The following is a 13,918-nucleotide window of genomic DNA, read 5'->3' as shown; positions in this document are numbered from 1 at the left end:
GAGTTGTCATATTGTGTTGAATTGTGCTATGTTCTGAAGAAATAAATCTGAAATAGGATGAGTCAGAAAGTTATCACGTGACAGACTTTCAAATAATATTTAATTATGTTGGTAAAAAGTCAGCCGCATCCTCGGGCCCGCAAAGGCCATCCAGCCTTTGCGGGCCCGCAAAGGCTGGATGGCCTGTGTACTCGAGGATGCGGCTGACTTTACAGACCTGTTGATAACATCAACAGAGACGCAGTAAAACAGTTAGCTCTAAAACGAGTGGAATGGAGGAACATGCTACACCGTAGAAGAGATGTGTGTGTGTGTGTGTGTGTGTGTGTGTGTGTGTGTGTGTGTGTGTGTGTGTGTGTGTGTGTGTGTGTGTGTGTGTGTGTGTGTGTGTGTGTGTGTGTGTGTGTGTGTGTGTGTGTGTGTGTGTGTGATGCAGGCCACTCCAACGACTAGGAGGAGACCTCTTCATGTAGCATGTATGTATGTAAAAAGTCTGGAAAACCGAATTGTTTTTCTCCTTTTACTCTTGGTAATATAGACTGAACAGGCTGTAATTCGGCTCTAATACTGCAGACAGTAGTTGGTAATATTACTAAGTAAACTAAGCTTTAGTAATGTTATTAAACTGTATAAAACTGTAAACGTGGCACATAATATATACAGCATGTAAAGGTGTGCTGCAGTCGGAGTGAGCGGGTCCAGATATACGGCCACATTACTGTTTTACTTACGTTTACTTACTACTTTACTTACGTTTACTTACTACTTTACTTACATTTACTTACTACTTTACTTACGTTTACTTACTACTTTACTTACATTTACTTACCACTTTTCTTACGTTTACTTACTACTTTTCTTACGTTTACTTACTACTTTACTTACGTTTACTTACTACTTTACTTACGTTTACTTACTACTTTACTTACGTTTACTTACTACTTTACTTACATTTACTTACTACTTTACTTACGTTTACATACTACTTTACTTACATTCACTTACTACTTTACTTACTATTTTATTTACGTTTACTTACATTTACTTACTACTTTACTTACGTTTACTTACTACTTTTCGTACGTTTACTTACTACTTTACTTACGTTTACTTACTACTTTACTTACATTTACTTACTACTTTACTTACGTTTACTTACTACTTTACTTACGTTTACTTACTACTTTCCTTACGTTTCCTTACTGCTTTACTTTAAACGTTTACTTACTACTTTCCTTACGTTTCCTTACTGCTTTACTTTAAACGTTTACTTACTACTTTCCTTACGTTTACTCACTACTTTTCTTACGTTTACTTACTACTTTACTTACGTTTACTTACTACTTTTCTTACGTTTACTTAATACTTTCATTACGTTAACTTACTATTTTACTTACTACTTTACTTACGTTTACTTACTACTTTACTTACATTTATTTACTACTTTACTTACGTTTACTTACTACTTTCCTTACGTTTACTTACTACTTTTCTTACGTTTACTTACTACTTTCCTTACGTTTCCTTACTGCTTTACTTTAAACGTTTACTTACTACTTTCCTTACGTTTACTCACTACTTTTCTTACGTTTACTTACTACTTTCCTTACGTTTACTTACTACTTTACTTACGTTTACTTACTACTTTACTTACGTTTACTTACTACTTTTCTTACGTTTACTTAATACTTTCATTACGTTTACTTACTACTTTCCTTACGTTTACTTACTACTTTCCTTACGTTAACTTACTATTTTACTTACTACTTTTCTTACGTTTACTTACTACTTTCCTTACGTTTCCTTACTACTTTACTTACGTTTACTTACTACTTTTCTTACGTTTACTTACTACTTAACAACTACAAGTTATCTTTCTGTATCATTAAATATAGGAAAATGAAGACCTTATAGACCTTCGGATTGCAGGTTGCATGCCTATGCCTTTTCACCATGTCGAGGTGGAAAAGGTGCAGGAGACGACCTAATCCACGATGGCAACTAATACTACGTGTATACTACTACTACTACTTTACTTTATAGGTTTAACACGTGCTTCCTTTTTATTTTCCACGAGGGAAGGAGAGCTCTGGGTGTCTTTTTTAATCGAGCATTATATAATGACACCCTTGCAAACGGAATGTCCCACAAAATAGTACCGGAATGTCTATTATCTGCTAGACATAACATCGGTGGTAACCATGGTAACCGGACGAGGAAGTTGTCGGCAAATATTCGGCATTTAGCCGGCCTGTGAATTTCTGGATAACTTTTCCAAGAAAATAGTGCCGATTTTAACAAATAGTTACCGTTTATACACATACAGTTAGAGTTTTAAGCCACACCCACTCATTATCGTTAAACAATAGAACATAGTGATGAGGAATGAGGATATCAATTAACTAAGAGCAGAGGACAAAAATTACATTTAATTAAATTGAAACAACTTTTTTTCGACCTGAAGCCCAAATTTAGTAAATTTTGATGAGAGCACTACAAAGACTCTGATACTTTCCTTCTCGTGTGTGCGAGGGGGGGGGGGGGGGGGGGGGGGCGGGGGCGGGGCGGGGGGGGGGGGGGGGGGGGGGGGGGGGGGGGCGGGGGGATCAGGTACTAAGATCCCCACCCGGTGTGTAGTGTACTCAGCTCTAGTGAAGGTATTAATGTTTAGCTAAGAGTAAAGGAGAGAATAACCTTTCTTATTTGGAGTCAGGAGGTCTAACTTAGACTTGTGATGAGTGCAAACCACTCATCAGTCATCGTGTGAGTAAAGTCATTATTGAAAGTATTACTGAATAACTTGAGTAATGTCACTAAATAGTCAGTAATATTAATAAATAGTAAATAATTTCACTAGATAGTCAATTATATTAATAAATAGTCAGTAAATCAGTTATATAAATAAATAGTAAGTAATGTCACTAAATAGTAAGTTACATTAATAAATAGTAAGTAATTTAATTAAATAGTAAGTTACTTATGTGACTTATTGGTTTAATAAGCGGGATTCATTTTAATCGCATTATGCATCCTTTTAGCAGAATAAGCTTTTCTTGATAACACGTGATTCTGATTGATAACACGTGATTCTGATTGATAACACGTGACTCTAATTGATAACACGTGACTCAGATTGATAACACGTGACTCTGATTGATAACACGTGACTCTGATTGATAACACGTGACTCTGATTGATAACACGTGACTCTGATTGATAACACGTGACTCTGATTGATAACACGTGACTCTGATTGATAACACGTGACTCTGATTGATAACACGTGACTCTGGTTGATAACACGTGACTCAGATTGATAACACGTGACTCTGATTGATAACCAACACACTGTGTAAATAATACTATTCTTGAGACTCTCTCCTGTCACGGGACGGCTTCTTACACCACTTTACCACTCATTATGACAACTTTAACTAGTGTTAGATCAGGGTAGGGGGGGGGGGGGGGGGGGGCCGGGGGGGGGGGGGGGGGGGGGGGGGGGGGGGGGTGGGTCTCCGATATTTTCATAACAAACCTTTAAGAATTACTAATATCACGTTCTACTGATCGTCAAAAGTGTCCGAATTAAATAGTTTGGACTTCTTAAATTAATTTAACTTTCCACTAAAAATTCCTAAGACAGGATGCCGAATTATATACAAACAATATCAACAATACTGAAAGCTGGTGTCCACCCTGCCCACCCCCCCTCCTCCTCCTCCACCCTGCCCACCCCCCCTCCTCCTCCTCCTCCACCCTGCCCACCCCCCTCCTCCTCCTCCACCCTGCCCACCCCCCCCCCCCTCCTCCTCCTCCTCCTGATTTCATGAGAAGTTGGTAATGTGGTAGGACAGGAGAATATGAGCTGCTGTGATAAGTAACAATGGTATTTATTACACCGGTCATTTACTTCCCTTCTAGCTCCTTGTCGTGTAGAATCATCTTATGTACCGTCAAAAAGGAATATTTTAAATACTTGGGATATTTGTATGGGACGCGGACGGTGGAATTGTCGAAAGTGAAATCTGGGCGCTGGAAAAGGGAAACTTTAGTAATACTCTCGATAATCTTTCTCTGATTAAGCTCGGAAAATTATTTGACGAATCTGAACTTCAGAACCAGCTGAAACTGAACCGAAAGTTTGAGTCGTTTCTTGGAGGTAACTTTAAACTGGGCGGTTTCTATCCTTTACAGCAGTACGAGCATTTCCTTTAATACAAATAAGATAGATTTTATTAATATTATATTATGTATCGATATAGTGCTGTAACTGATTTTAATTTATTCATTTATTTACTAGGTGTGGTGCACTGAGCCACGCCTATTTACCTGTAAATAGACAGGTAAATGCTAAATGTGTGTAGCTCGCTTGGTAATCAGGGTGTGTCCAAACTTAATAGTGTAACTTACATAACTGCTGGACAGCTCTTGTCTTAAACGACTTGACTTGTCAAATATTGACGTTTGTAATTAACGAATTATTGTAAGACGTGAGGAAGGCTTGACAAGGGATTAATAAAATACTTTACATTATTACATATTATATTGAATATAATAATATTATATATTACGTTTGTAATAGGACAGTGAGGAAATTACGAATAAATTAAACATAAAGTTGTAAACTGTTGTAAACTGTTGTATTTTTTCGCGGTAACTACATTAGGGAAGGGAGGGGTCAGTAGTAATTATATTCTAGAACTTATAAATCAACTGTAAACTTGTATTTAATATATTTAAACTTAATTCACCCGATCTACCGATAACTTTGGAACAGTGCAGTGTACACTCAGTATGAGGGCAGGTAACTAACTCTGTCTGTCTAGTAGTTAGTTAATTAATTAATTAATTAATAATTAGATAATTAGTAATTAGATAATTTCGGTTAATCTGCAGATTACAAAGCTCTGTAAAGAGTGCAGTGTGTACAATACGAGTTAGTAACTGTGTAATGTAGCTATTTTACACACAAATTAGTTAGTTCACACACAAATTAGTTAGTTCACACACAGATTAACTAGTTTACACACAAATTAACTAGTTTACACACAGATTAGCCGGAAGTTGAAAGTTAAATGCAGGTATCAATTACACTGTCTGCAGATATACCAAACTAGACTACAACCTGTGTGTATTGTGTAATATACACCCTGGTAGAGACTGGCAAAGGCTAGAGATGTAGACTATTATGACTATTATGTAAGGTATTTTCTAAATTTGTGTTTAAGATTACTGATGTTTTCTCATCAGTACCGAGTATGGGAAATCTTATTTGAGTATGGCTAGAAAACGTTAGAAATCTTAAACATAAGATCGCAACAGCCTGCATAGTAGCATCATACTAGCATCATACTATGTAGATTGTAGTGTTATGTAGACTGTAATTATATAGACTATAAAGTAGACTACCTAACTTGAGATGTAGACGGTATACACTATACAGTGTGTTCTAAACAGAACAACATTAAAGTTATAATGTTTAGCTATATAATACATACATAACATGGCAGTGAAGTTGAAATCTTGTGGTTAAAATGAGAAACTGGACAAAATTTTCTCCCGCAAGATGGCAGTCAAATGAAAAGACGTTATGTTATGATAATATCAGTTTTACAGTGAAATAATTTCTGTACATGTGTCTGTACATCTAGGTAGGATTTGCTAATTTTCATATTCACCCTAACGCTACGATGAAAGATACAGAAAATTTAATTCATAGCATTAAAATACACAGAAACAGACACACCCACACACACACACACAGACACAGACAACGTGACCCAAAGCTCCAAGTAGTGCTGGTGTAGTATCTCCAGGTTTCAATCAATACCCGACCTTTATTAATCAAACTTTCAATCTACTCCCACAAACCCACACCTGACAGGTTGCATGACCGTCACATGACTTTCAAGCTCTATTCTCATTGGTTCCTGTCCGAGCATATCCCGCCGTGATTGGCTATTCCAAATGAGGCGTGGCTGCAATTTAATCTACGCTGGAGATTTCGGGAGATTGTGCGATGTTTAGAATCCCTATGTAATGTAGTATATGTATATATGATATATAATATAGGTAATCGGCGAGAAATACACGGATGAAATATCGTTGGTAAATCTTGACAATTTCTGAATTTCACTGACACTGGTACAAAATAAGCTTGATCTGCAAGTTAGGAAAATCAGGGTTTTGACTTCACTTAAGGGGGGGGGGGGGGGGGGGGGGGGGGGGGGGGGGGGCGGCGGCCAAATTCCAAAATTTGCAATGCTAAATTTAGAACTTGGCCGCCAAATTTTTTTAAAGGCCTAACTCAAAATTCTGTCCCAAAACTTAAGGTCATGAGACAATTCTACCTAAAATCTTGATTTTGGGCATGTTCAGGGCATTTGGCTAAATTGGGCCTAATTTGGACCAAATATGGGCGTGGCTGCCCCGCGGGCACCGTTTGGCGGTTGGGGTCCGGGACCCCCTCAAAAGTTTGGTCACTGGTCCTAGTTTGTTGGTCAACTGCTATCTCGAAACCAAGTTTCACAACAAAATCAGGGTGAACCTCCCCCCCCCCCTTAAGAAAAGGAAAGAACTCCCGGTAAATCCCGGTATAATAGTAAATCGGTGTTTTTACTGTACTTCAGAACACAAAATTGTTTAAATCTGTTTATATTAAGGATTACTTTCAGAGCGTTTGTCTATATTGAGAAACGTGGTAATTTAAACATCTGGGGTAGTAATTTTAACTGTTAACGGAACATTAGCTATTGGAAATTCTGAAAAAAAGGTTACAATGATACGGATAAAATCGAAATGGTTTAGTGCTGACCCTTAAAATATCAAGTGAACAATATTGTGTAATGAATTTTGCCTTGTGTCGCTTAAGATGGCTTGAACTGAATCTTTTTGAGTTCTTTTCGGCTATAAAGCGATGTAAAAATTTCTAGTCATTATCGTAATTATAATGTAATGAGTTGCCGAACAGTTGAAACATACACCTCGACATCACTTTAGATTCTGTAGAAAAGGAATGGGCGGACTAGTATAGAGTGCATTCAGCAGAATTATAATTATATTAATTAATTATAATTAGTTAGTAAACACACTCTTTAAATTGTACTCGGGTTAGGAGCTATTATAACAGTTATATTATGTACAGTAGTATTTGTAGTAGTAGTTAACACTACAGCACTACACTCTAACACACTGTATCTAGCTTACCTTTCAAAAGTAGGTACGCCCGGTACGCTAGCGTACCGGGAAACGGAATTCGTTTTGTTGATTTACCGGAAAATAACTTATAAATATGTCTCTGTGTTTTACATATAATTCAACTAGGTAAGATATTTCCTTGTGTTTGAACACGTACCCAGGGGGAGAGCTGTCACTGTGTTTTAAATATTATGACTAGGTAAGATATTTCATTGTGTTTTAGATACAATGACTAGGTAAGATATTTCCTTGTGTTTGAACACGTACCCAGGTGGAGAGCTGTCACTGTCTGAAGACTCGGTACTCTGATGACTTAGTGGTGTTAGTGTGAGAGCTTGAGGTGCTAGCTTCCTTCTGGACTGGATACTTCCATCTCGTCCTGGGAACGAGAATTTGTTACACCCAATTAGCAGATGGTTTAATTAGTTAATTAATCTATTAATAGTAATAGGATATTATGCAATCGTTAGTATGATACACAATGTACGATAAATTAAATTCATTGTGTTTTTTCCGATCAGAGTATTAATCATGTTACCACGGTAAATTTATCATACATCTGTCATCTGTACACCATTTAAGGTGAATATGGACGTGTCAGTTACGAAGAACAATAATTATAATATGTATAATAATATTATATATAATACACAAATTTACAATATTAGTAATTATTCAGATCTACCACCACAACAGCTACACTGTATAGACAGAGAAAGTCAGGTGTTATTTTGAAGATAAATAGTATTACTTAATCTCAGATCTGGAGTCTGGTAGGGGGTGAAACTATTCCTGACACGTGACAGCAATTAACCAATCAGCTTCCAGCACTGACCAATCAAATCCCAGAATCACTGTCACGTGTAATATGTTTCTTAATAACTAGTAATTATAGTGGTCGGCACTATTATACTAGGTTCTGTAGAAATAAAGAGTGAGCAATTTGACCTGTTTTAAGTGACCAGAACAATTACTTTCTAGAGAAGTGTTTTTTTGTTGTTGTTGAAACAATTACTAACGGAGTTAGGTGTTTGGTATCATACATATTTATACTAACATATTGCTACATATTATACATATTTGTAGTACTAACATATTGCTACATATTATACATATTTGTACTGACATATTGTTGCATATTTAACATATTTATACTAACATAATTAAACATATTACCTATTTATACTAACATATTGTTACACATTTAACATATTTATACTAACATATTGCTACATATTATACATATTTCAAGTACTAACATATTGTTACATATTTATACTAACATATTTGACATATTTGTACTAACATATTGTTACATATTTATAATAACGTATTGTTACATATTTAACATATTTGTAGTAACATATTGTTGCATATTTTTACATATTCATACTAACATATTTAACATATTTATACTAACATATTATATTGTTACATATTTATAATAAAATATTGTTACACATTTAACATATTTGTAGTAACATATTGTTGCATATTTAACATATTTATACTAACACATTTAACATATTTATACTAACATATTGTTACATATTTATAATAAAATATTGTTACACATTTAACATATTTGTACTAACATATTGTTGCATATTTAACATATTTATACTAACATAATTAACATATTTATACTAAAATATTTAACATATTTATACTAACATAACACAATATAACAATACACAAGTATAAAGCCACGTACCCATAGTATCGTAACGTTTAACTATCTGACTGTCAATCTTCTCAAGTTCGCCCCCCTTCCTCTTCTTTATACACAGGTATATTGGGGGCACCATAATCAGAAACACCACAATACCTGAGAGGAGTTTCTGAGATAAGCGTGTTTGTTATCCGAATCATTATTACAGCTGGCTTATAGATAGTAGGTGGTTGGGTTTGCCACATTCCTTCCCATTTTAAGGTGAAAACTGGGAATTTTCCGCCTTGTAAGGAATGATCGGTATGCGATCGGGACAACCCGAAATAGAAATTTGCCAGCAATGATATCAATACGGCAGTATCTAGTGAGCGCATTTAGCATAGTGCTCAAAGTGTGTGACTTATATTAGCACTATTGTTATTTGTTTCATACAGAGAAGATATGGATTTCCTACTAGTACGAACAAAAGAGTAAAATCTCACTAAGTTGAATGAGGCATTACCTTCAGGATATTTGTTTCTTATTGTTGAAATATTAATTAATTGATTAATCACTCTAATTGGGGATTTGATGCCTACCTGCTATAATAGCTGCTACAACAACAAACCAAGGTTTCTCCCAAAATCCTTTTTCAGGCGATGTTTGAGTTGTCTGCAATAGCGAAACATTAGAAGAAGAACATAATATTGCATGAAATTATCTGTAGGCTATATCAATTGCCATGTATGTAAAATTAGATGAAAATATTAATCTTGAGAAAACTTAATTGTAAATATGTTAAGACTGAAGAGAAAAGTAAACTCTCAATAACAATATATTTATAATGAGGGGACACAACCCTACAAACCCTTTATATTTTAAACCAAATCCTGATACTTTAATTATTACAAACAATAAAACCATTTTAATTTGCTCTACTTAGTAAAATAAGTTGCAAAACATTATACATAATATAATGGTTACATCTGTAAGGGGTTGCGTCCCCCAAAGTGCAATGATAAAAACCTCAGCAGGCTGCTCAGACACAACAGAAAGTGCTTTTGACTTAGATAAAAGTGCTAAGATGCTCTCTTTAGTAAGGGCTGTTCCATTTGTCTTGCTGACAGTGAACGATATTGTGTTGTCTTCACTCTCCTGGTAGGTAAGACAAAAACTGATAGAAGTTCTAGGTTGTCAGTGTAGTTCTAACCCAAGAAACAAAAAGATTGTTAAAAACCAGATAAAATAGTTCAAGACAAAAGTCAAATCAAATGTGAGTGTTGAACGACATGGACAGTGGTTTCAAAGGTTTCTTTCGTACTAACGTGTTTTGCGATAAAGATCTGATCAGGGGGTAGTTTCAAGATCTCAGATAAGGAATCTTTTGCAGTTTTTGGAGTCACATCCTTTTTAAATCTCTGAAAAGATTGGATTATAAAACTGTTAGCAAATTTATATTAAAAGATTGGTATAGTAAAACCCTGATTTGGGGAAAGCAAACATCTGTTTTGAATATGGGTCTTATCTGGGGTAAATGTTCCGTCATGTTATGCCCTATTTGGGGAGAGTAAATGGATGTGGTAAATCTGGGTTTGCAGTAAATTGGTGTTCTACATAATATAATGCATCTTAATATTGTTTAGCCGTGTCAATTTTAACATCTGTTCTGTTCTATTACTGAGAAAACAACGGTTTTCTTACCACGATTATGACATCATTAGGATCTAAACTATCACTGTCAATAACTCTGCAATCTGAAAGAGAACATTGAGTAGTTTAAAATCAGTAAGATCACTACAATTATCAATTTAAAAAAAATTCCACAGTACAATGAATAACACAGATCTCGATCATATACCATCATTAAAAATTTCAAACAGTACATTTTTAAACCTATTTTATTTATTCATTGTTAACCTGAAAATGAGAAGAAGAAGAGAAGAAAGAGGAATATCATCCTCGTAGTGGGTAAAGCATGGCTGCGCAAACTAGCTGTAATCACAGTGACCCTCCTCTAGTTTGCCATCTTATCTATTGAAATATTTGATAACTATTATTTAAACTTGGTATGTTTGGAACATAAAGGGTGTTCCAAAAAATACATGATCAAGTTACTGAAATTGTGATAAATTGTTTCAGATATTGATTGAAATATAAAACTATATTGATTGAGATATAAACTAACGATTTGAAATTATCAAGTTGTGTGGGATGATGCTCCAGAATTTGTACTTAAAATTTCAGGACTTACCAGGAACCAGTTCATTTGGTCTATTAATTTTTGTTAGATAGGTCCTGATTGAATTTATTAAAGAGCTTATGGAGCTGCTGCTAAGCCATTTAAATTGAAATTGTGTTCAGAATCTAAAACTGGATCGACTCCCAAAATTTCAAGGCTCTAACTTATTCAAGAGGAGTGTGAAAATAATGCGATCCACCCTGTCAACAGTATCAGGATCTAGTCTTTAGCTGATTACTAATCAGCTAAAGACGAACCTGATTAGGTGCCCAGTACTCAGCTGCACGAGTCAGCAGCTCTGTTAAAGCTGATCTGTTCCCAATTATCAGTACAAGACTCCCCTGAGATTTTGTAAGTAAATGAGGTGGTTATCCAAGTTCAGCATCAAGCAACATTCACTTAGGAGCCGCGAAAATAAAAAATGATTGAGAACAAGGTCAGCATACTAAATTATCCAACGCGAAATTTGAACTTTCGGTCAGTTACTAAAAAGTATACCATTATACACGCGTAGTGTATTGATGTGTACACAAGTATAGTTTACCTTTTTACAATTTCTTGAATTACAGATGCAAGTTAAGTTCTACGGCAATTGGACTGAATTTCAAGTGTTTCCCGTATTTTATGCTCAATTTATCAATATTATTATCATGAAGATTGAAGTGAGCTGATTGGAGGTTATACTTAAATTTATAGTAAATGTGGAATGGAAATCTAGCGTCCGCCAAAGCGAAACAACGGGCACAATTCTTGTTAGAATCTAGATGGCGTAGATTTTTACCACCAAAACTTTAGGTAAAAGTAGATGAATCTCAATAAATCTCAACGCAACGATTGCATCCTAACAAACCACAGTTCTAGGAAAGTCACATTATCATAATCCCATGCTGTGAATTGGAGCTATGGGGTGGTCAAAAGCAAAAGTAAGTAAATAACTTATTTATATAAATTGGTGATCAGACTCAATATATTTCACATTTCGTTCCGTTGTTGTTTTCTAGGTTTACAAGTTTCAAGGCGTCTCATATTGTTTTACCTGGGGACCCTAGGCTGGGGCGGAATGACAGACTAAGCGCCGGAAATTGGAAATTTACATTTAGCCTTGATTACATTTTAGCCTTGATTATCAATCAATATTGTAAAAATGTGGAAAATGAATAAGAATGAATGTTCATTACCTAGCTTGCTAGTCTATTGCTCGCTTCTCTCCCGATGAGAGCATTGGCATTGGCGTGCCAGATGAGAATGTTCAATTTTCCATTTTTCAGATAACTTATATACCATTATGTAATTTGTAGGTTTCCATCCGAACTTGTGGTAAATTTTTCGTTTGTAAAGAAAATTGCACGAATTCCTTTTCCTATGGAAGAAAATCCGGTAGTATATGGTCTAACGTTTTTATACTGGAGGGCAAACCAGCTAGATCGACTGTGTTTTGGGATGGAAGTTAAATCTGTACCTAACTGAGCAACAAAGCTAGCAGTCTAATAGGATATGATGATTTTAGAATTAATAGATTTTACCAAGAAAACAACAATCTCAAGAAAACAACAATTTTATTTAATATCAATTAAAGCAGACAAAAATATATTTTATAACTAGCACAATATTTAGACCAGATATCTTAGGGGACTTGGAGTAGCAAGAAAGTGACTAGAAGGTATATATACCTCTAACAAAAGTACGTCGAAAAGAGTCAAGGTTGATACAGGATCGGAGAGTGCAGACCGTAATAAGTTTACGCACCCACCCTTGCCTCCTGAATTCCATCTTAAACATTTAAAAAGGTAACAATATAGCATTATATAATCAAGAGGCTTGCATGTGAATTTATATTAAATTGCTGAAAATTCCAGCATCAAAATGATTATATTCTTTGTAAATATGGTCCGTCAAAGTGTCAAGACAGATGCCATGCAGATATTTTAGAAAAAAGTTTTGCACACAAGATGGTTTCCATATTTAATCAAATACTTAATTTGTTTTTCAATCAAAGATCGCAAACATTTTATTTGAACTCAAAAGTACCCGCCACGTTGCGAATTTATAAATTGACCATGACACACATTGTGCATTGGATTTAACCGACATATTTTTGCACGCAAATTTAGGTCCATTGATCAATATGTGTTAATGTTAATTTGTAGCGCGATGCGTTACCGGGCAGCGCCGCGCATTCAATATAAATGCTTCTCGCAACCATAAAATTGGTAAAATGCGCCACTGTGCACTGGGCCTCGCTGAGCTACCTGCGAAGAATTGACATCATCAATTAAATGTTAATTTATATTTGTAGCGCGATGCACTACTGGGCCGCGCATCTTCTCGTATGCAGATCGACGAGTTATAGGTTTACAACCTACCAGGACGCGTGCCGAGTTATGGAACAGATATTTTACGAGTATCACCCGTTAAATCGCAAAGGATTGACATCGCATCGTGAATCAAATGTTAATTTGCGTTTAAAAATTCTAATATCATTTATAATAACGGTAAAGGTCCACATAGCTTGTAGCTATGATCGAGTCTACGCGAATTGCGTGACGTTCACCTAACCATGTGCTTTCGCGCCACTGCGGGCGCGCTTGTTTCACAAGTGAGGCGGGCGCGCGCTACTGCAAGCGCAAGGGCTTTGGATAGACTAGCAATGCGTGACGCGCTTGTTTTACAAGTAAAATAGTAAAATAGTTGTATCACGTCGTGACCCCACGGTCGTTTCACTTTGGTAAAGTTTCTACAATACAGGGGAGCCGAGTCTCTATTCGGCGGAATATGATTATGAACATAAATATAATAACCTGAGGTCCCCAGGTAAGCATGGAGAGGATGTG

General features: G+C 35.6%; 1 protein-coding gene across 2 annotated transcripts in view; it reads right to left on the bottom strand.

The window, feature by feature from the left end:
• LOC134814274 (receptor-type tyrosine-protein phosphatase R-like) overlaps window positions 1-10,881 on the bottom strand; it is a 35,012-nt gene extending 24,131 nt beyond the window's left edge. Inside the window, exons 1-7 of one of the 2 annotated variants that reach the window (XM_063822356.1) lie at window positions 10,766-10,881; window positions 10,550-10,602; window positions 10,174-10,266; window positions 9,875-10,003; window positions 9,448-9,520; window positions 8,912-9,025; window positions 7,465-7,576 (exon numbers count right to left, since the gene is read on the bottom strand). In XM_063822356.1, coding sequence (XP_063678426.1) covers window positions 7,465-7,576; window positions 8,912-9,025; window positions 9,448-9,520; window positions 9,875-10,003; window positions 10,174-10,266; window positions 10,550-10,602; window positions 10,766-10,805 — 614 coding nt within the window. In that variant the 5' untranslated portion in view covers window positions 10,806-10,881. The remainder of the gene's footprint in view (window positions 1-7,464; window positions 7,577-8,911; window positions 9,026-9,447; window positions 9,521-9,874; window positions 10,004-10,173; window positions 10,267-10,549; window positions 10,603-10,765) is intronic. The other variant, XM_063822357.1, reaches the window with a different exon arrangement.
• Window positions 10,882-13,918: the final 3,037 nt, after the last annotated feature.

The sequence above is a fragment of the Bolinopsis microptera genome, chromosome 4 (assembly GCF_026151205.1).
Source record: "Bolinopsis microptera isolate Bmic1 chromosome 4, MBARI_Bmic_1.0, whole genome shotgun sequence".
NCBI lineage: Eukaryota > Metazoa > Ctenophora > Tentaculata > Lobata > Bolinopsidae > Bolinopsis > Bolinopsis microptera.
The sequence above is the reverse complement of the archived record's forward strand: the minus strand, read 5'-3'. Positions and strand labels throughout refer to the sequence as shown.